The sequence below is a fragment of the Trichechus manatus genome, unplaced genomic scaffold (assembly GCF_000243295.1).
Source record: "Trichechus manatus latirostris isolate Lorelei unplaced genomic scaffold, TriManLat1.0 scaffold00025, whole genome shotgun sequence".
Taxonomy (NCBI): domain Eukaryota; kingdom Metazoa; phylum Chordata; class Mammalia; order Sirenia; family Trichechidae; genus Trichechus; species Trichechus manatus.
The window spans coordinates 5,194,778-5,216,023 of record NW_004443961.1 but is presented as its reverse complement, the minus strand read 5'-3'; the positions used below and the strand labels follow the sequence as shown (position 1 = coordinate 5,216,023).

At 42.0% G+C, this 21,246-nt stretch overlaps 1 protein-coding gene and 1 long non-coding RNA gene across 7 annotated transcripts in view; one reads left to right on the top strand and one right to left on the bottom strand.

The window, feature by feature from the left end:
• Nucleotides 1–21,246, top strand: part of LOC111820065 (uncharacterized) — a 51,175-nt gene that overhangs the window by 6,922 nt on the left and 23,007 nt on the right. For both annotated transcript variants that reach the window (XR_002823588.1, XR_002823589.1), the window contains exon 2: nucleotides 1,903–1,981. This is a non-coding gene — a long non-coding RNA (uncharacterized LOC111820065). The remainder of the gene's footprint in view (nucleotides 1–1,902; nucleotides 1,982–21,246) is intronic.
• Nucleotides 1–21,246, bottom strand: part of PDCD1LG2 (programmed cell death 1 ligand 2) — a 65,093-nt gene that overhangs the window by 33,351 nt on the left and 10,496 nt on the right. For 3 of the 5 annotated variants that reach the window (XM_023728598.1, XM_023728597.1, XM_023728599.1), the window contains exon 1: nucleotides 1,719–1,910. In XM_023728598.1, coding sequence (XP_023584366.1) covers nucleotides 1,719–1,773 — 55 coding nt within the window. In that variant the 5' untranslated portion in view covers nucleotides 1,774–1,910. Of the gene's footprint in view, nucleotides 1–1,718; nucleotides 1,911–15,252; nucleotides 15,398–21,246 lie in introns of those variants that run through there. The other 2 variants (XM_023728596.1, XM_023728595.1) reach the window with 2 other exon arrangements.

Below are 21,246 nucleotides of genomic sequence, written 5' to 3'. Positions count from 1 at the left end.
GAAATGCCAAGCCATATATTCAAATGACCGAAAAAATATCAACAACAAGTGCTGGCAAAAATGTGGAGAAATTTTAACTCTCAGACATTGCTGGCTGGAATGCAAAAACAGTACAGCCACTCTGGCAAAGTTTAGCAGTTTCCTATAAAGGTAAACATATACTTACTATATGACCCAGCAATTCCACTCCCAGATATTTACCCAAATGAAATAAAAACCTATGTTCACACAAAAACCTATATGCAAATTTTATAGCAGCTTTATTTGTAATAGCCAAAAACTAGAAACAATCCAAATGTCCCTCAGCTGGGGAATGAATAAACAAAATGTGGTACATCCATACAATGGACTACTACTCAGCAACAAAAGAGAGTGAGTTACTGATACATACAACAATAGAGATGAATCTCAAATGTATTATGCTAAGTGAAAGAAGCTGGACGAAAAACAGTATGTAATGAATGATCCTGTTTATATGACATCCTGGAAAAGTTATAACTATAAGGTCAGAGAATAGATCAGTGGGTGCCAGGGCTTAGGAGTCCCTGAGTGGTGCAACTGGTTAAACTCTGGACTGCTAGCTGAAAGTTTGGTTGTTCGAACCCACCCAGAGGCATCTTGGAAGACAGGCCTGGTGAACTGCTTCCGAAAGGTCACAGTCTTGAAAACCATATGGAGCACACATAGAGTTGCCATGGCAACTAACAACCCCCAAGCCAGGGCTTAAGAATGAGGGGAGGGTTTGCCTATAAAGCATGAGGAACTGGAGCCAACAGGATATTGGGGTCTTTCCCAACTAGGGCCCTGTCCTTATGTCTCTAGACCCAGATCAGGCTGGTCAGCCCAAGGGAGAAAGAGGAATGTGACTGGGAAAATAGCAGGTTGGCACTACCTGGAAGGGAGGACAAGGCTCTCAAAAGGTTGTCAGTGCCAAAAAAGCTGTTATTTCTCAATGAAAGGCAAATGTTAAAGGATTTCCCATGGGGCTGGGGCTGCTATCACCAAGGACCTAATCCTCTGTCCCCACCTCTGTCTTCCTCTCTTACCTCCTGGGGTTCACCCAAAATGATGTACTCGTGGTCCTGACTGCTTGCTCAAATGATCTGAACTACCTTCCCTAGGAGACCAACAGACTCTGGAACTGCTTCCTTCCTGCCCACCCACACCCTCCAGTAGAACTCCTTTCTTCAACATCCAAACACATAGCCCAAGGTTTGTTATTCATGTAGACCTTAGGGAGAATCAGATTTTTCAATTCAAGTAATCCACATTAAGGTGCAAATGTCCAATAGACTGCTACCATTGCTTTTTAAAAGAGAAACTCAAAGGAATATGCCAGTAATTGGCAGAATATCTGCAACAAGTGTTAGAGTGAAGGCATCTGCCAGGTATCCCCCTGACCATAGTCTCCTCACTCTCCATGCCAGAAGGGCAGACATCTCTCCTTTATGTGAAATCAGCCCTCTAGACTCAGTTCAGATGCACGTGGTCAGAGGGAGCCTGTATCCTTATCACTACCTTCATTGGATAGTTGGGGTGGATGAGTGAACATTCTTAGTCGTTGGCATGCACAAGCCACCCTGAGCACCGTTCTTTCTGCTGGGTTTCTAACAGCCCAGTGATCACTCTTCCTCTCAAAGAAAGCCCTCCCCGTTGGCTTCAGCCAGGGGCCACCCCAGCTTCTCTTCCTCAGCCCCACTCCCTTTGTTCTTCCTTACCTGCTGTCTGCCAAAGCTGCATCCCCAGACTCAACAATAGCAGGAGAAGGAACATGTTCTGTACCGGATCTGAAACAGAAAATTGAAAGTCTCAGGGCCTTCTGCAGCCTTGCTGGGTCTCATGATTTGGTGATTTGCTCACTGCTGAAAACTGGGAAATGACTGGTAAACAAATCTCTTGCAGGAAGCGGAGGATGGTGTTGGTGGAGAGGAGCTGGGAAGAGACACCGAGGGTTCATTGCCTGGAGGAGAGGAGAGAAAGGGTAAGAGGAAGTGACTCGCTCTTTATCAGTCTAAATTAGAAGCGCTTCCTCCTTTTCTAACAGTCTTCTCTGATTATGAACCAGTCCTCATGAGTCACCTACACTGGCAGTTATCTATGCCTCTTTATCTATCCCATGAAGCTTTCTGTAATTCTTCTGATCTTCTTTGTCAAATGAATAGTGCACACCATCTTCTCCAGCTGAACTGGAACTCCAGAGGTCAGACACTCTGGGATAGTGCTCAGGAGGACATAGATTCTCCATAAATACTTGACAGTTGACTGAGCAGGCAAGAAAGTTGAGTTTTCTTGAGTGTGGTGTTTGAGACTGCCCACGAACTACCTGTTACTAAGAGGTTTAGAAAGGAAGAGCAGGAAACTGGCTCCGTAGGGTGGTGCCCAGCTTTGGTCCTGTTCTACCTCCTGGTCCTCCTTCCATTATTCCCAGCCTTTCTCCCACCCAAGGACTTCTTATAGTTGAAAGCGAAAGGCTCAGGATATACCACTGTCAGCTATTCTGTCCTCAAAGAGGCTTTCATACTTTTATTAGCTATGGAACAATTTCTTCAAGGGAAACCTCCGTACAGTTAAATAGTAAAAGCAGAGATGCTCTGGGTGTAATGGAAAGTGTTGGGGGATTTTGATCAGATCAACATGATCTCATTACATTTTTAAAAAGGACTCAACTGCAGTGTAGACAATAGATTATTGTTGGGAGGGAAAGTCGGTTGGGCAAGAGCAGAAGCAGAAAGATCAGTTAGGAGGCTAATGCCTTTGCAGATATGAGGATAGTTTCTGTTACGATGATGGATGACAGGGGTGAGAAGTGGTCTGTTGAGGATTATATATATTCTTCTCCTTTACCTTTTAATTTAGTTTTGATTTTTGAGCAGCTTTCTTGAGGTATAATTGACATAAAATAGTTACTGTTGTTGTTCGGTGCCCTCAAGTTGATTCCAACTCATAGTGACCCTATGTAAAACAGAATGAAACACTGTCCGGTCCTGCACCATCCTCACAGTCCTTGCAGTGCTTGAGCCCATTACTGCAGCCACTGTGTCCATCCATCTCGTTGAGGGTCTTCCTCTCAGCAGTTCGAATCGACCAGCCACTTCTTGGAAACCCTGTGGGAAGTTCTACTCTGTCCTATGGGTTGATATGAGTCAGAATCAATTTGATGGCAATGGGTTTGTTTTCTTTTCCTTTAGGTTTACTTTACCAAGTATGATGTCCTTCTCCAGAAACTGGTCCCTCCTGATGACATGTCCAAAGTACATAAGACAAAGTCTTGCCATCCTTGCTTCTAAGGAGCATTCTGGCTGTACTTTTTCCAAGACAGATTTGTTCTTCCTTCTGGCAGTCCATGGTATATTCAGTATTCTTCGCCAAAACCGTAACTCAAAGGTATCAATTCTTCCGTCTTCCTCATTCATTGTCCAGTTTTCACATGCATATGAGGTGATTGAAAGTACCATGGCTTGGGTGAGGTGCACTTTGGTCCTCAAGGTGACATCCTTGCTTTTTAACACTTTAGAGAAATCTTTTGCAGCAGATTTGCCCAGCACAAAACGTCGCTTAATTTCTTGACTGCTGCTTCCATGGTCTTTGATTGTGGACCCAAGTAAAATGAAATCCTTGATAACTTCAATCTTTTCTCCGTTTATCATGATGTTGCTTATTGGTCCAGTTGTGAGGGATTTTCTTTTCTTTATGTTGAGGTGTAACCCATACTGAAGGCAGTAGTCTTTGATCTTCATCCGTAAGCACTTCAAGTCCTCTTTGCTTTCAGAAAACAAGGTTGTGTCGTGTGCATATCACAGGTTGTTAATGAGTCTTCCTCCAATCCTGATGCCACCTTCTTTTTCATATAGTCCGGCTTCTTGAATTACTTGCTCAGCATACAGATCGAATAAGTATGGTGAAAGGATACAACCCTGACTCACACCTTTCCTGATTTTCAGCCAGGCAGTATCCCCTTGTTCTTCTTGAACAACTGCTTCTTGGTTTATGTACAGGTTCCTCATAAGCACAATTACGTGTACTGAAATTTCCATTCTTTGAAATGCTATCCATAATTTGTTATGATCCACACAATTGAATGCCTTTGCATAGTCAATAAAACACAGGTAAACTTTTTTCTGGTATTCTCTGCTTTCAGGCAAGAGCCATCTGACATCAGCAATGATATACCTTGTTCCATGTCCTCTTCTGAATCTGGCTTGAATCTCTGGCAATTCCCTGTCCATGTATTGCTGCAACTCTTTTTGAATTATCTTCAGCAAAATTATACTTGTGTGTGATATTAATGGCATTGTTTGATAATTTCAGCTTTCTGTTTTATCACCTTTCTTTGGAATAGGACAAATATGGATCACTTCCAGTTGGTTGGCCAGGTAGCTGTCTTTCAAATTTCTTGGCGTAGACAAGTGGGCACCTCCAACACTGCATCCGTTTGATGAAACATCTCAATTGGTATTCCATCAATTCTTAGAGCTTTGTTTTTTGCCAATAACTTCAGTGCAGCTTGGATTTCTTTCTTCAACACTATCAGTTCTTGATCACATGATACCTCTTGAAATGGTTGCACATCGACCAATTCTTTTTGGTACAGTGAGTTTGTGTATTCCTTCCATCTTCTTTTGATGCTTCCTGCATTGTTTAATATTTTCTGCATAGAATCCTTCAATACTGCAACTCAAGGCTTGAATTTTTTCTTCTGTTCTTTCAGCTTGAGAAATGCTGAGACTGTTCTTCCCTTTTGGTTTTCTAACTCCAGGTCTTTGCACTTGTCATTATAATACTTTGCCTTCTCAAGCTGCCCTTTGAAATCTTTTGTTCAGCTCTTTTACTTCAACATTTCTTCCATTTGCTTTAGCTATTCTACCTTCAAAAGCAAGTTTCAGAGTCTCTTCTGACATCTATTTTGGTATTTTCTTTCTTTCCTGTCTTTATAATGACCTTTGCTTTCTTCATGTATGATGTTCTTGATGTCATCCCACAGCTCGTCTGGTCTTCAGTCATTAGTGTTCAGTGTAAAATCTGTTCTTGAGATGGTCTCCAAATTCAGGTGGGATACATTCAAGGTCATATTTTGGCTCTCGTGAACTTTTAAAATTTTTCTTCAGCTTCAAATTGAATTTGCATATGAGCAATTGATGTTTTCTGCAGTCGACTCCTAGCCTTGTTCTGACTGATGATATTGAGCTTTTCCATTGTCTCTTTTCACAGATGTAGTCGATTTGATTCCTTCTTATTCCATCCGGTGATGTCCATGAGTATAGTTGCCATTTATGTTATTGAAAAAAAGTATTTCTAATGAATAAGCCATTGGTCTTGCAAATTTCTACCATGCAATCTCCTTCATCGTTTCTATCACCAATGCCATATTTTCTAACTACCAATCCTTCTTCTTTGTTTCCAACTTTCTCATTCCAATTTTCAGTGCATCTTGATGGCATGTTTGATCAATTTCAGACTGCAGAAATTGATAAAAATCTTCAATTTCCACCACTTGTCTGTCAGTTTTTGGTACTGTGGTAGCTTGGTTGTTGCTGTGAGGCTGGAAACTATGCCACTGGTATTTCAAATACCAGCAGGGTAACCCACGATGGACAGGTTTCAGCAGAGCTTCCAGACTAATACAGACTAGGAAGAAGGACCTGATGATCTATTTCTGAAAAATTGGCCAGTGAAACCCTTATGAATTGCAGTGGAACGTTGCCTGATATAGTGCCAGAAGATGAACCCTCTTGGAAGGCACTTAAAATATGACTGCGGAAGAGCTGCCTCCTCAAAGTAGAGTTAACCTTAATGAAATGGATGGAGTAAAGCTTTGTGACCTTCATTTGCTGCTGTGGGACTACTCAAAAGGAGAACAAATAGCTGCAAACATCTATTAATAATTGGAACATGGAAGGTACAAAGTATGAATCTAGGAAAAGTGGAAGTCTTCAAAAATGAAATGGAATGAATAAAGATGGATATCCTAAGCATTAGTGAGTTGAAATGGACTGATATTGGCCATTTTGAATCAGACAATCATATGGTCTACTATGCAGGATGTCTTTGTTATCTAGTGCTGGTATAATAGAAATACCACAAGTGGATGGCTTTAAAGAAGAGAAATTTATTTTCACATAATCTAGGAGGCTAGCAGTCTGAATTCAGGGTGCCAACTTCAGGGAAGTCTTTCTCTCTCTGTCGACTCTAGGGGAAAGTCCTTGTCGTCAATCTTTCCCTGGTCTAGGAGCTTCTCAGTGCAGGGACTCCAGGTCCAAAGGATGTGCTCTGCTTCTGGCTCTTCTTGCTTGGTGGTATGAGGCCTGCCTTCTCTCTGCTCACTTCTCTCTCTTATATATGTCAAATGAGATTGACTCAAGATACAACCTAATCTTGTAAATTGAATCCTGCCTCATTAACATAACTGCCTCTAATCCTGCCCCATTAACATCGTAGGGGTAGGATTTACAACACAAAGGAAAGTCCAATCAGATGACAAAATGGTGGACAATCACACAATACTGGGACTCATGGCCTAGCCAAGTTGACACACATTTTGGGGGGACACAATTCAATCCATAACATTCTACCCTTTGGCCCCAAAATCCATGTCCTTGACACATGTAAAACACCTTCACCCCATAGAAGTCTTTAAATCAACTCCAAGTCCAAAATACAAAAATTTCTCTTCATCTGTGAGATCCAGAATACAAGTTATCTGCTTCCAGAGTACAATGGTGGAACAGACAATGACCTAGACAAGTTGACACACATTTTTGGGGGACACAATTCAACCCGTAACAACAGGAATGACAAACTGAAGAGGAATAGCATAGCATTTGTTATCAAAAAGAACATTTCAAGATCTATCCTGAAGTACAACGCTGTCAGTGATAGGACAATATCCATATGCCTCCAAGGAAAACCAGTTAATACGACTATTACTCAAATTTACACAACAACCACTAGTGACATACAATAGAAGGATATATTAAAAAAAAAACAACAACCCAAACCCGTTGCCATCATGTCAATGCGGACTCATAGTGACCCTATAGTTATATATACACACACACACACAAAAACACATATATACAGAGAGAGAGGGTGACAGAGAGAGACAGGAAATCTTTTTTATGTGTACAATTCAGTGGTTTTTAGTATATTCATAGAGTTGTGCAATTGTCACCATTATTTAATTCCAGAACATTTCCATCGCTTCGAAAAGAAACCTTGTGCCTATTAGCAGAACTCCCCATTTCCCCTTTCCTCTAGTCCCTGGAAACCACTAATCTACTTTACGTCTATATAGTTTGCCTATCCTGGACATTTTGTATAAATGCAATTATACGATATGTGGCATTTTGTGACTGGCTTCTTTCATTTAGCATAATGAGTTCAAAGTTCATCCATGTTGTAGCATGTATCAATACTTCACTCCTTTCTATGGCTGCATAATATTCCATAGCATGGATATACAAAAAGGAGCCCTGGTTGTACAGAGGTTAAACACTCGGCTGCCGATAGGTTGGCAGTTCAAACCCACCATCTGCTTCACGGAAGAAAGATGTGGCAGTCTGTTTCCATAAAGATTATAGCCTTGGAAACTCTATGGGGCAGTTCTACTCCGTCCTGTAGGGTGGCTGTGAGTGGGAACCTACTCCACAGCAACGAGTTTGTGTTTTTGTTTTTTGTTATGGATATACCTCATTTGTTTATCCATTCATCTGTTGTTAGACATTTGAATTGTTTCTACTTTTTGGTTGTTCTGAATAATGCTGCCATGAACATTCATGTACACTTTTTGTGTGGATATATATTTTCATTTCTCTTGGGTATATACCTAGGAGTGGAACTGCTGGGTCATACGGTTACTCTTTAACTTTTTGAGGAACTGCCAGACTGTTTTCCACAGTGGCTTCACCACTTCAGTCTCACCAGCAAATCCTCACCAACAATGGGTAATGTTTGTTTTTTTATTATCACTATCTACTGAGTGTGAAATGGTGTCTCATTGAAGTTTTACTTCTCATTTCCCTAATGACTACTGACATTATGCCTATTTTCATGTGCTTATTGACCATTTGTATGTCTTCTTTGAAAAAATGTCTATTTGAATCTTTACCCCTTTAGCATTATTTGTCTTTTTGTTGTTGAGTTGTGAGCTCTTTATATATCCTGGGTATTAGACCCTTGTCAAATATATGACTTGGAAAAATTTTCTCCCGTTCTACGGGTTGTTTTTCACACTTTGATAGTGTCATTGGAAGCACAAAAGTTTTTAATTTTGATGAAGTTCTGTTTATTTATTCTTTGATTGTGCTTTAGGTGTCCTATGTAAGAAACCATTGTCTAATCCCAGGTCATAAAGATTTATACCTATGTTTTCTTTTACAAATTTTATAGTTTTAGTTGTTACATTTAGCTCTTTGATCCATTTTGAGTTAATTTTTCCATATAGTGTGAGGTAAAGGTCCAAATTCTTTCTTTTGCGTGTAGATATCCAGTTGGAAGAAAGACTATTCTTTCACCCATTGAATTGTCTCAGCACCCATGTCAAAAATAAATTGACCATAGATTACTTCTGGACTGTCAATTCTATTCTATTGATCTATATGTGTATCCTTATTCTAGTACCACGTGGTCTTGGTTACTGTACCTTTGTAGTAAGTTTTGAAATCAGGAAGTGTGGGTCCTTCAACTTTGTTCTTTTTTGTTGTTCTTCTTCTTTTTCAAGATTATTTTGGCTATTCTGGCTCCCTTGAATTTCATATGAGTTTTAGGACCAGCTTGTCAATTTTTGTCAAAAAAAGGTACTTTTTTGACAGGAATTTTGGCAGGGATTATGTTGAACGTGTAGATCAATTTTGGGAGTATTTTTATCTTAATATTAAGTTTTATAACCCATTAACATGGGATGGCTTTCCATTTGTTTAAGTCTTTCATATTTTGAAAGAAGACCTGATGAGAATTGCTAACAGGTTGGATAAGAAGTGTGAGGAAAATAAAGAAATTCAGGAAAATTCCTAGGTTTGGGACTTCAGTCACTAGGACAATTTATTAAAATGAAGGATCGTAAAGGAGAAGCAGATTAGGGAGGAGAAATCAAGAATTGTGTTTGAAACATGTTTGGTTTGAGATGCCTATTAGACATCCAAGTGGACATATTTAGTAGGCAGTTGGATAACAGGTTTCTGGAGTTTGGGGTAGAGATATAAATTTGGAAGTCGCCAATGTGTAAATTCTATTTACACTTTGGGGCTGCATGAAATCACCTAAAGAGTGATCAGGAAGAGAAAGTATCCAAGGATTGAGATCTGGGGCATTCCAACATGTTATGTCTTTGAAAGGCGAAGATGCCAGAAAAGACTGTGTGGTTCGAGAATGAGGATAGATACACAGATCAATGGAATAGAATTGACAGTCCAGAAATAAATTCATACAGCCATGGCCAATTGATTTGTGGCAAGGGTACCAAGATAATTCAATTCAGAGCCAGCAAAGAAGATGGAGAGGGAGGGCAAAAAGGAAACAATGGTGTTTCAAGGACAGAGTGATCAGTGGAGTCAAATGCCCCTGAGAGTTGGATTTAGCAGCACAGATTTAGCAGCCATTGGTGGCCTCAACAAGTACAGTATCAGTGGATTTGGTGCAGATGCAAGCCTGAGTGGGTTTGAGAGAGAATAGGAGGCAAGGATGTGGAGACAACAGAATATAGGCAACTCTTCAGAGAAGAATGTTATAACAGTAAAAAGAGAAATGAGGGAGTAGCTAGAGGGGATTGTGAATTCTACATGGGGATGTATTTTTGTTTTGATTTTAGAAAGAGAGAGAGATTATGGCAGCCCTTGGGAAACAACTGGGAACAGAATCAAGTGCTTTCCATAGGGAAGTACTCAAGGTACAGTTTAGCTGAAGTATAAGGTCCTTTTTCTTACCAAAATGCAAACATATCCAGAAAAGGTATCACCTTATGCTACACCAGCAGGCCTGGCACTAGGCCAGTGTCTCAGGCTGAGTTCTCTAGAGAAGCAAAAGCAGTGAAGCATATAAATATATATAGTTATGCATATATATATATATATATATACACACACACACACACACAGAGAATTTATCTCAAGGAAACAGCTCACACAGTTGTAGAGGGTGGTTTAAGTCCCAAGTTGTGGTTCAGGCATCAGGCTAGGGGCTTCCAATGACTTGTGTAGCTGCTTGGGCTGACAAACCCAAGATCAGCAGGTCAGGTGGCAGGCTGCTGGCTCACAGGCTGTGGAGGCTGACAAATCCCACGATTGTCCGGTAAGCTGCTAGCTCAGGTCCCAGGAACCAGAGGTCAGATTATGACAAGCTGGATGCAGGATCCAGAGTGAGAGTCTTGCTGGAACATTCATTTATATACTGGGGGCAGGTCACATCCCCAAGGAAACTCCCTTTCAACTGATTACCTGCTCATAGCAGATCTCATCAGGGAGTTGATTACATCATTACATAACTGCCAAATTAGATCATTACATAATTGTCAAACTACATCGTAACTGCCAAACCACTGAGAATCATGGCCCAGACAAGTTTACAGACAACCTTAACCATCACAGTCCACCCCTTGTCAACTTGGCACCTATATACATCTCCTTAAACCATACATAATCTCTAAATAAAGACAATTATAAAGTCATACGTGCACGTAACATGATACAACTAACATGCATGCAACCGAAAATGCACTAGCTCTGTCCACTTCTTTATTTTATAAGTGAAGAAAACAAAAATGTTTGATGTACACATACAAGGAAGAAATACTCATAACAATTACAGCCCTTGTTTCTGCAACTGGTCATGTGTTCCTAATTGGTATTTAGAACTATCTTCTTCCACCACCGATTCTGTATCACCTTTACCCTCAGCAAGCACCTCAGCTGGTGATGGTTCTTTGCCTTGTGGGGTGACCCAAACCTTTGTTCCTGAAGGGTCTAGACCATTAGTAGTCATGTCAGAATTGGGTTGCTGTAGTTTTCCATTGACTTTAATCAGAGGGTATTGTAGTACTAAGAGACACCCTAAGGGATCTCCTGTATTCCAGACATACTCTTCTTTACCTCCATTATGTAATATCAGATTTCCTCTTGTTGATCAGGAACAATCATACCAGCCAGTACGGTAACTCCCTTCTTTGCCTGTTGATCCAGAGGCATGAAATGCCCAAAGTGGCCAGGTGACATTCTTAACTTTCAGGTCAATAGAATCAGTGATGTGTCTCCAGGTGGGAGCATTTCTCCCTTTACAACTAAGACTTCTAGACACTTAGAGCATAGGGTCAACCGGACAGGAAGCAAAAATTTTGCAAATGGGTCACAAAGGGTGATAGTGAGCAGTGGCACTCCCATTTCCACCCTTGATTTCTGGACCCATGAATCCTGGCTATGGAAGACACAGCATATATTGGATGCTGGCTTACAGCATATACAGCCTCCTGGAGAATATTGCCCCAACCCTGCAAGATATTGCTACATAGCTGGCACCGTAATTGTGTCTTTGGAAAACCATTCCATTGTTCTGTTAATCCAGCTGCTTCAGGATGATGGGAAACATGGTAAGACAAATGAATTCCATGAGCATGGACCCATTGCTACATTTCATTTGCTGTGAAGTGTTTCCCTTGATACCATGATGGTGAATAAGGCATTCTGTAAGTCCATGGATGGTAATATTGGCAGAAGCATTGCGTGCATGGAAGGCAAATCAGTATCCAGAGTAAGCCTCTATTCCAGTAAGAACAAAATTCTTCCCTTTCCATGATGGAAGCAGTCTAGTGTAGTCAATCTGCCACCAGGTTGCTCACTGATAACCTTGAGAAATGCTGCCATATCAGGGACTCAGTATTGGTCTCTACTGCTGGCAGATTGGGCACTCAGCAGTGGCTGTAACCAAGTCAGCCTTGGTGAATGGAGTTCCATGTCGATAAGCCCATGTATAACCGTCATCCCTGCCACCATGGCCACTTAGCTCATGAGCCCATTGGCAATGACAGGAGTGGCTAGGGAAAGAAGATTACTGGTTTCCACAGAACGTGTTATGCTAGTCACTTGATTGTTAAAATCCTACTACTCACTGAGATCACCGTTTGGTGAACAATCACATGAGACACAAATATCTTCACTTCTTTGGCTCATTCAGAGATGTTTTACCAATGAGTCTAGAGTCATTGATATTTCTTCCTTATTAGGAAACCCTGGTGGCATAGTGTTTAAGAGCTATGGCTGCTAACCAAAAGGTCAGCACTTCGAATCCACCGGGCGGTCCTTGGAAACCATATGGGGCAGTTCTACTCTGTCCTATAGGGTCACTATGAGTCGGAATCAACTCGATGGCAACAGGTTTGGTTTTTTGGTTAGGTCCAATTAGCATAATGTCATCAGTGTAATGGGCCAGTGTGACATCTCATGGAAGGGAAAGGTGATCAAGGACACTGTGGACTAAGTTATGACATAGGGCTGGAGAGTTGATATACCTCTGAGGTAGGACGGTGAAGGTGTATTGCTGGCCTTGCCAGCTGACGGCAAACTGCTTCTGGTGTTCCTTTGAAACAGGTATGGAGAAAAAGGCATTAGCCAGATCAATAGCTGCATATCAGGTACCAGGAGATGTATTAATTTGCTAGAGTAATGAAACCACATGTGGAACAGCAGCTGCAATTGGAATTACCACCTAGTTAAGTTTTGGATAATCCATTGTCATTCTCCAAGATCCACCTGTTTTTTTCACAGGCCAAATAGACAAGCTGAATGGGGATGTGGTGGGAATCACCATCCCTGCATCCTTCAAGTCCTTGATGATGGCAGTAATCTCTGCAATCCCTCCAGGAATGCAGTATTGCGTTTGGTTTACTATTTTCCTATGTAGGGGCGGTTCTAATGGCTTCTACTTAGCCTTTCCTACCATAATAACGCCTACTCCACATGTCGGGGATACAATCTGGGATTCTGCCAGTTACTGAGTATGTCTATTCCAATTATGCATTCTGGAACAGGTGAAATCACTATAGCATGGGTGCAGTGACCCACTAGACTCATGTGAGACAGACATGAGCTAACACTCCATCAATAACCTGACCTCCATACACCCCCACTCTGACAGGTGGGCCACAGTGACATTTTGGTCCCCTGGAATTACTGTCAGTTTAAAACCAATATCCAGTAATCCCCCAAAAAGTCTGGTTATTTCCTTTACCCCAATGAATAGTCACTCTTGTAAAAAGCCAAAGTTCCCTTTGGGGAAGGCTGGGAGAAAAATTAACAGTATAAATTTTTGGCAGTGTAGTGGAGTCCTTCCTCAAGGGGACATAGCCTCCCCCTCATTCAAGGGATTGTGGGCCTGTAAACCCACTCAATTCTAGGAACTGATTGAGGGGCTGTGATTCTCTTTTCTGGTAATTTGAGTTAGAGTGCCATTCACTGATCTAGAATTCTTCCACTCGTACATATCAAATAAATATATAGTAGATTGCCCATGTATTTCACTCCTAGGGACAACGTGACTAAGTAGTCAATGCCATATGTCCATACAAGTCAGACTATTCTGATTACTGCTTTGACTCCGCTGTTCATCACAGTAACCACGCCCACCTTGTCTTTGTCAACTGAGTGCCGCCACTTGGACCCTACCACTATGAGGTCCAATCAGCCGCTTTGTAGTTAGGTGTCTTAATTCAGTTAGGGAAGCTCCCACTGTCAAATATGACTTACATAAAATAGCAATCATAGCAGTCGTCAAGGATGCTGGTGCTGCCTTCGCAAATATGTTCCTCACTATTGCGGTAAAAGGTGTGTGTCCTCTGGGCACTCCATGTGTGGATCTGTGGGTCTAACCTAATAAATCCACTCTAGCATGCCAATTTCCCTAAGCCTTTGGATCCCTTCTTCTCCAGTATACCAAGGAAGGTCTGGAACTTCAACCTGATTTAGTATGGCTACCATGTGATCCTTGATTCAGCAGCTCAACCAAATAAAGTATTAGATCCTTTCCTAACTTCTTGAGCTGAAACATTGAATGAACAATCTGTGCTTAGTGGATCCATATCAATAAACTCTGACTGATCCAACTTTATGCTCCTTGCACAATTATCCCACACCCTTAATAGCCATTTCCACACATATTCCCAAGTTTTCTGTTTGTATATATTAGAAAAATTAAGCAGTTCTTTTGGAGTGTAGTGTACTTCCTCCCGAATCACACTTTGTACTTAACCTTTTGGGCCTTGCTAGGACTTGAGTCTAGTCATAGGTCTAGAAGAAAAAATGGGTGGTGAGGATGTGCTCTGAGAACATTCAGCAATGTTTTGTAAGGCATTTGCCTCAGAGAATGCCCCATGCAATGACTCAGATGCCTCCCCAGGTGATGATTCAGACAAAGACTCTCTAGACACAGCTGGGTTAATCTAATCAAATGGTGGTGGATGAGCTAATGGTTTTACTGGGGAGGGTGAATTAGCAGACAAAAAAGGAATAATCTCTTCAGATGGGAGTGAGAGGGCTGGTTCTGTTGGCAGGAGTGATTCAATGGAGTTTAGGGGCTCAGTGTCCCCAGCTGCTTGATTATCTGCCCATATGTCCTCACCCTAAGTTTCAGGATCCCTTTTCTTCCCAATCAATGCCCTCACTTTAACTTCAGACACCATTCAAAGTCGGGAATTCAATTTGCACTGTAATTCAGCCACTCTTATGATAAGACTCTGGGTTTGGTTTTTGGCAATATCCGCTCCATTACTTCAAGGAATAAAGCTTTCTTTCAAGGCACAAGTGGAAACTTTGAGGTCATTTATGCAGTGCTTGAGCTGTGACTCTGAAGCCCTGAGCTCGTCTCTCTTTCACCACTTTGTCTAGAGAAAGCTGGACCAAATAACCAGCTTCCTTATACTTCTCATTCTAGCAAAATTGTAGAAAAGTATCAAACATGCAATCACCCAGAGCCTTGCCTCTCACCAATACTTGATCTATTGGTAGTCATATTTTGTGTATTTCTATTACCGCCTCATGCCATGGATTAGCAGTGACCTCTTTACTACTGGAAGCAGAGTCATCGATACCTTTAAGACTCACCAGACTTGAGAACCAATTTAGAAAACTCATCCTTACAATTTTGTTTCTCTAGAACCACTCTTGGTACCAAATGTCTTAGGCTGGGTTCTCTAGAGCAGCAAAGCCAGTGAAGTACATATATATTTATATGTATAGAGAGAAAGAGAGAGAGATATATCTCAAGGAAATGGCTCACATGGTTGTAAAGACTGGCAATTCCCAAGTCATGGGTCAGTGTCAGGCTGGACTTCTCTTGACTCATGTAGCTGCAGGGACTGACAAACTCAAGATCAGCAGGTCAGACAGCAGGCTGCTGGCTCACAGGCTGCAGAGGCTGATGAATCCCAAGATTGGCAGGTAAGCTGCTAGCTCAAGTCCCAGGAACCAGAGGTCAGATGATGATGAGCCAGATGCAGGATCCACAGTGAGTGCTTTGCTGGAACATTCATTTATATTCTGGAGGCAGGCCACACCCCCAAGAAAACTCCCTTTCAACTGATTAGCTGCTCATAGCAGATCTCATTATGGAGTTGACTATATCATTACATAATTGCCAAATTATATCATTAAATAATTGTCAAACTACATCATAACTGCCAGACCACTGAGAATCATGGCCCAGACAAGTTGACACACAACGTTAATCAACACAGGCATCATTCTTATTTCCAGAGCATGAAGTGATTGCATGTTACATGTAGTTCTGGCAACAGAAATAATTCCTGGCTCATCCTCCACTTGCCTTGACTTCCTCTTTTTCCCTGCCCCATCCAAGGGGGCTTTCCATGCACACTGTCTTCTTGAGCAAACTGAGGGAAGACACTGTTGTAAAGGTACTTTCCAACCAGCAGCCTCCTTACCTCATAATCTTCTTCTAAGGAAGTTATGCCTCATGCAATGGTTAAGAGTGCAGACTCTAAAATCAGATATACCTGAGTTCAAATGCCAGGTCAAAAATTGTTGATCTCTAAGACCTTGGACTTGAATATACCATAGATTACCAGAAGAATTCATAAGGTTTTCACTGGCTAATTCTTTTCAGAAGTAGACTGCCAGGTCATTCTTCCTAGTCTTTCTTAGTCTGGAAGCTCAGCTGAAACCTGTCCACCGTGGGTGACACTGCTGGTATTCGAATACTGGTGGCATAGCTTCTAGCATCACAGCAACACGTAAGCCCCCACCATATGACAAACTGACAGACACGTTGCATTGGGCAAGTCTGCCTCAAGAGACCTCTTTAAAGTGTTGAAAAGCAAAGATGTCACCGTGAAGACTAAGGTGCACCTGACCAAAGCCACGGTGTTTTCAATCACCTCATATACATGCAAAAGCTGGACAATGAATAAGGAAGACCGAAGAAGAATTGATGCCTTTGAATTGTGGTGTTGGCAAAGAATATTGAATATACAATGGACCAAGAACGAACAAATCTGTCTTGGAAGAAGTACAACCAGAATGCTACTTAGAAGCAAGGATGGCGAGACTACGTCTCACATACTTTGGACATATTATCAGGAGGGATCAGTCCCTGGAGAAGGATATCACGCTTGGTAGAGTGGAGGGTGAGCAAAAAAGAGGAAGACCGTCAGCGAGATGGATTGACACAATGGCTGAAACAATGGGCTCAAGCATAGCAATGATTGCGAGGATGGTGTAGGACTGGGCTGTGTTTTGTTCTGTGTACATAGGGTTGCTATGAGTCAGAACCAACTCGACGGCACCAAATAACAACAATAACAACAACCAGAAGAACGAACAAATCAGTTTTGAGGAAGTACAGCCAGAATGCTCCTTACAAGTGAGGATGATGAGACCTCATCTTGCTTACTTTGGACACATCTTCAGGAAAGACCAGTTGGTAGAAAAGGACACCATGACACAAAGGACGCCTCTGCTTGGTAAAGCAGAGGGTTACAAAAATGAGGGAAACCCCAATGAGATGGATTGACACCATAGTTGCAACAGTGGGCTCAAACATACCAACAATCGTGAGGATGGTGCAGGACCAGGCAACATTTCGCTCTGTTATACATGAGATCGCCATGAGTTGGAGCCGATTTTATGGCAATTAACAACAGCAACAAGACCTTGGAGGTTTATGCAAGCTCTTTGTGTCTCATTTTCCTATAATGACAACAATAACACCAACTTCACTGAGCTATAGGCCCAAAAGAAGTAATGTATATTTGGCACATTATTTAGAATATAATATAGTAAGTATCTACTTTATTATTTTTAAATTTTTTTTATTATTACTTCTAATAAGAGATTATCCAGAATCCTTCCCACTTGGGTCTTCTACTCCTCTTTAATGTACTAAATTCAGAACTTTAAAAAACACTAGATGGTTACACTCCGGCCCCAATTCTTTCTTTCTAGTCTGCAGTGACTGGTCTGTCTGGCAGTGCCGTGTGCTCCTACCCAACCCAGTATCATGAGGGTCATCTTGTTGTTGTTAGGTGCTGTCGAGTTGATTTTGACTCAGCAACCCCATGTGCTAGAGTAGAAGTGGCCCACAGGGTTTTCTAAGCTGTAATCTTTATGAACACAGTGGTTAAGAGCATGGCTGCTAACCAAGAGGTTGGTAGTTCGAGGTCCATCACCTGCTCCTTGGAAACCCTGTGGGGCAGTTCTACTCTGTCCTATAGGCTTGCTATGAGTTGAAATTGACTCAACGGCAACGGGTTTGGTTTTGGAATCTTTATGAGAGCAGACTGCCAGGTCTTTCTCCCTTGGAGCTGCTAGGTGGGTTTGAATTGCCAACCTCTCGGTTCATAGCTGAGTGCTTAACCATGGCGGCACCAGGGATCCTTTAAGACCTATTCATTTCTCATCCTGAAAGTGCAGTCCATGCCCAAGTCTGTTAATTCTACCTCCTAGATACTTCATGGATGGACCCCTCTTCTTTCCATCACCCCACTGCCATTACCTTAATTCAGCTTCTCATCATTTCTTCTTATAGCATAGAAGAGCCTCCTTCAAAAACCCATTGCCACTGAGTCATTTCTGACTCAGTGACGCTACGGGACAGAGTAGAACTGCCCTGTAGGCAGGATCAGATTAACCAGTAAGCAAGGTACGCACAGGCTTATAGTAAGCAGTGTACTCATGGGCTTAATTTGTTTACTTACTAATCTACAGTGTACAATTCCACATGGGCTTCACCACATCTTTGATGTGTTGAAAAACAGGTGAAATTGTGTGCTACAGATTAGTAAGTAAGCACAAGTAAGTCTGTGCCTACCATGCTTATTGAGTAATCCCTCCTGGCCCATAGTGTTTCCAAGGCCGTAAACCTTTATGGAAGCGGACTGCCACATTTTTCTCCTGTGGAGCGGCTGGTGGGTTTGAACTGGAAACCTTTTGGTTAGCAGCCAAGTGCATAACCACTGCACCAGCAGGGCTCCTAGAGCCTCCTTTCTGGTGTTTTTATCTTCTAATCTTGTTTCTCTCTGCTCCATCCTTCACTTCTCTGGGTGGAGGACATAAACCTTGGAGTCATCTTTGACTCCTTTCTTCTCTCATCCTACATCTGATTCATTCACAAGTCCTATGGGCCCTCCCTTCGCATATATGAGAATTTGACCTCTCACCACCTCCACCGCTTCCATATTCAGCGTGAGCTAGCATCATCTCTTGTGGTGATTTCTGCAACAGCCCCGTAACTGCTCTCCATGTTTCTAACTATGCCTTCCTACAGCTGATTCTCAGCACACCAGCCAGAGCGATTCTTTAACAATATCTATCAAACCATGTCTGACCCAAACCTTCTGATGGCTGACTTACAGTACAGGCAGTTCCCGGGTTACAAATAAGATCCGTTCCTAAGTCTGTCTTTAAGATGAATTTGCAGGTAAGTTGGAACAGGTACATATGGTTCTTATTTAGCATCAGTTAGTCAAACGTTTGTCTTAGTATATGGTATTTATTTTACCTTTCTATGCATCTAAAACAGTTAAGGAACACTTCCAAATACACTAAAACATCTTAACCATAACAATACATTACATACTAATAGTGTGTTCGTTATTACGAGCCATTGTATTTAACTCAAATTTTTAACATAATAGTCTGTTCTTCAATACGAGTTATTCATAAATCAGATGTTCTTAACCCAGGACTTACTGTAAAATCCCAAGTTTACCCAGTGCTCAGGCAAGAGGGGCCTCTGTCTTGGAGCCGCGTTTTAGAGGACCCCTGTCTCCCCCGCTATGCCCTTCCCCACAGGGACGGAGGTGTTTGCAGAAGTGTCATCTGAAGCCCCTGTTTTCCTTTCCTCCCCCAAATCACAGCCTTGGAATTATCTGCCCAAATGGCCCGGAACTTGATTCCAGGCCTGTGTGGCCTCTTCCCCAGATCCATCTTCCTGAGGGCAAACCAAGCCTCCAGTGTGCATATCCCCACCCCTGGACACGTCTTCTCTTTGCTCTCTCTGGGGAGGTTGCTGCATGTAAAATTACAACAGCATCACCACTCCCAGCATTCCCAATTCTCCTTACCTGTTTCTCTTTTATTTTCCAAAGCACTCATTACTGTCTAACATACCATATAATTTACTTGTTTGTTATATTCGTTGCCTTTCATTTTCCATAAGAATGGAAGCATGCGTTGGGTGGGGAACTTTGTTTTGCTCACTGCTATGCCTCCAGCCCCTAGAACAGTGTCTGGCAGTAAGTCGACACTCATTAGCGTTTACTGAGTGGATTACCCCTTACCCAGCGTGCAGAATCATCTTCTGAATAACCAGATACAACCACGACACCCTTGTCTTCAGTTGGGGTGGTGAGCTGCCCTCGACTCATGGCCACCTCATGCACAACAGAACGAAATGCTGTCCCGTTCTTTGCCATCCCCATGATTGGTTACTGATTGGACCGCTGTAATCCATAGGGTTTCCACTGGTTGATTTTCGGAAGTAGATGGCCAGGCCTTTCCTCCCAGTCCATCTTAGTCTGGAAGCTCCGCTGAAACCTGTTCAGCATCATAGCAACATGCAAGCCTCCACATAGCTCCTCATTATTTACAAGATCAAGTTCTCCTTAGGGTGGCCTGCAAGACCTGCATGATCTGGCCCCTCCTGCCTCAGCCACACAGAAATACATGTGCTTTCCATGAATAGGACCTCGCAGATGCTTTGAATGTTCTAATCCACCTCTGGTCTCATCTTATTTTTCTAATCTTATTTTTCCTCTACCTCAATTTCTTCATGAACTTTAGAAAATCATATGGCATCACATATATCTCTGTAAGTGACCTTACATTCTTCTACTTTCCACGCAAGGGTTTAAACTCTTCCTAACTGCCCTAGGCTGTCTATCCCTTCTGCCTCAGTTATGCCTGCTACTCACCTCTATTGTAGCACTTAATACATTCCCTACCCCCCAAGAAACCCAAACCCATTGCTGTTGAGTTGATTCCAACTCATGGGGACCCCATGTGTTACAGAGTAGAAATGAGCTCCATAGGATTTTCTTGGCTGTAATTTTTATGGAAGCGAATCACCAGGCCTTTCTTCCATGGTACCACTGGGTCAGTTCAAACGACCAGCCTTTCCACTAGTAGCTAAGCGCAAACCATTTGTGCCACCCAGGGAACTTATACCTGTGTCTCTCCCCCAGAACAAAAGCTGTTTGTATTTAATTAGGTTCAATCGGTATGTTGAGCAAATAATCCAAGAAGCTGGACTATATAAAGAAGAATCGGGCATCAGGATTGGAGAAAGACTCATTAACAACCTGCGATATGAAGATGACATAACCTTGCTTGCTGAAAGCAAAGAGGACTTGAAGCACTTACTGATGAAGATCAAAGACTATAGCCTTCAGTATGGATTACACCTCAACATAAACAAAACAAAAATCCTCACAACTGGACCGATAAGCAACATCATGATAAACGGAGAAAAGATTGAAGTTGTCAAGAATTTCATTTCACTTGGATCCATAATCAACGCCCACGGAAGCAACAGTCAAGAAATCAAACAGTGTATTGCATTGGGCAAATGTGCTGCAAAAGACCTCTTTAAAATGTTAAAAAGCAAAGATATCACATTGGAGACTAAGGTGCCCCTGACCCAAGCCATGGTATTTTCAATCGCCTCATATGCATGTGAAAGCTGGATAATGAATAAGGAAGACCAAAGAAGAATTGATGCATTTGAATTATGGTGTTGGCGAAGAATACTGAATAT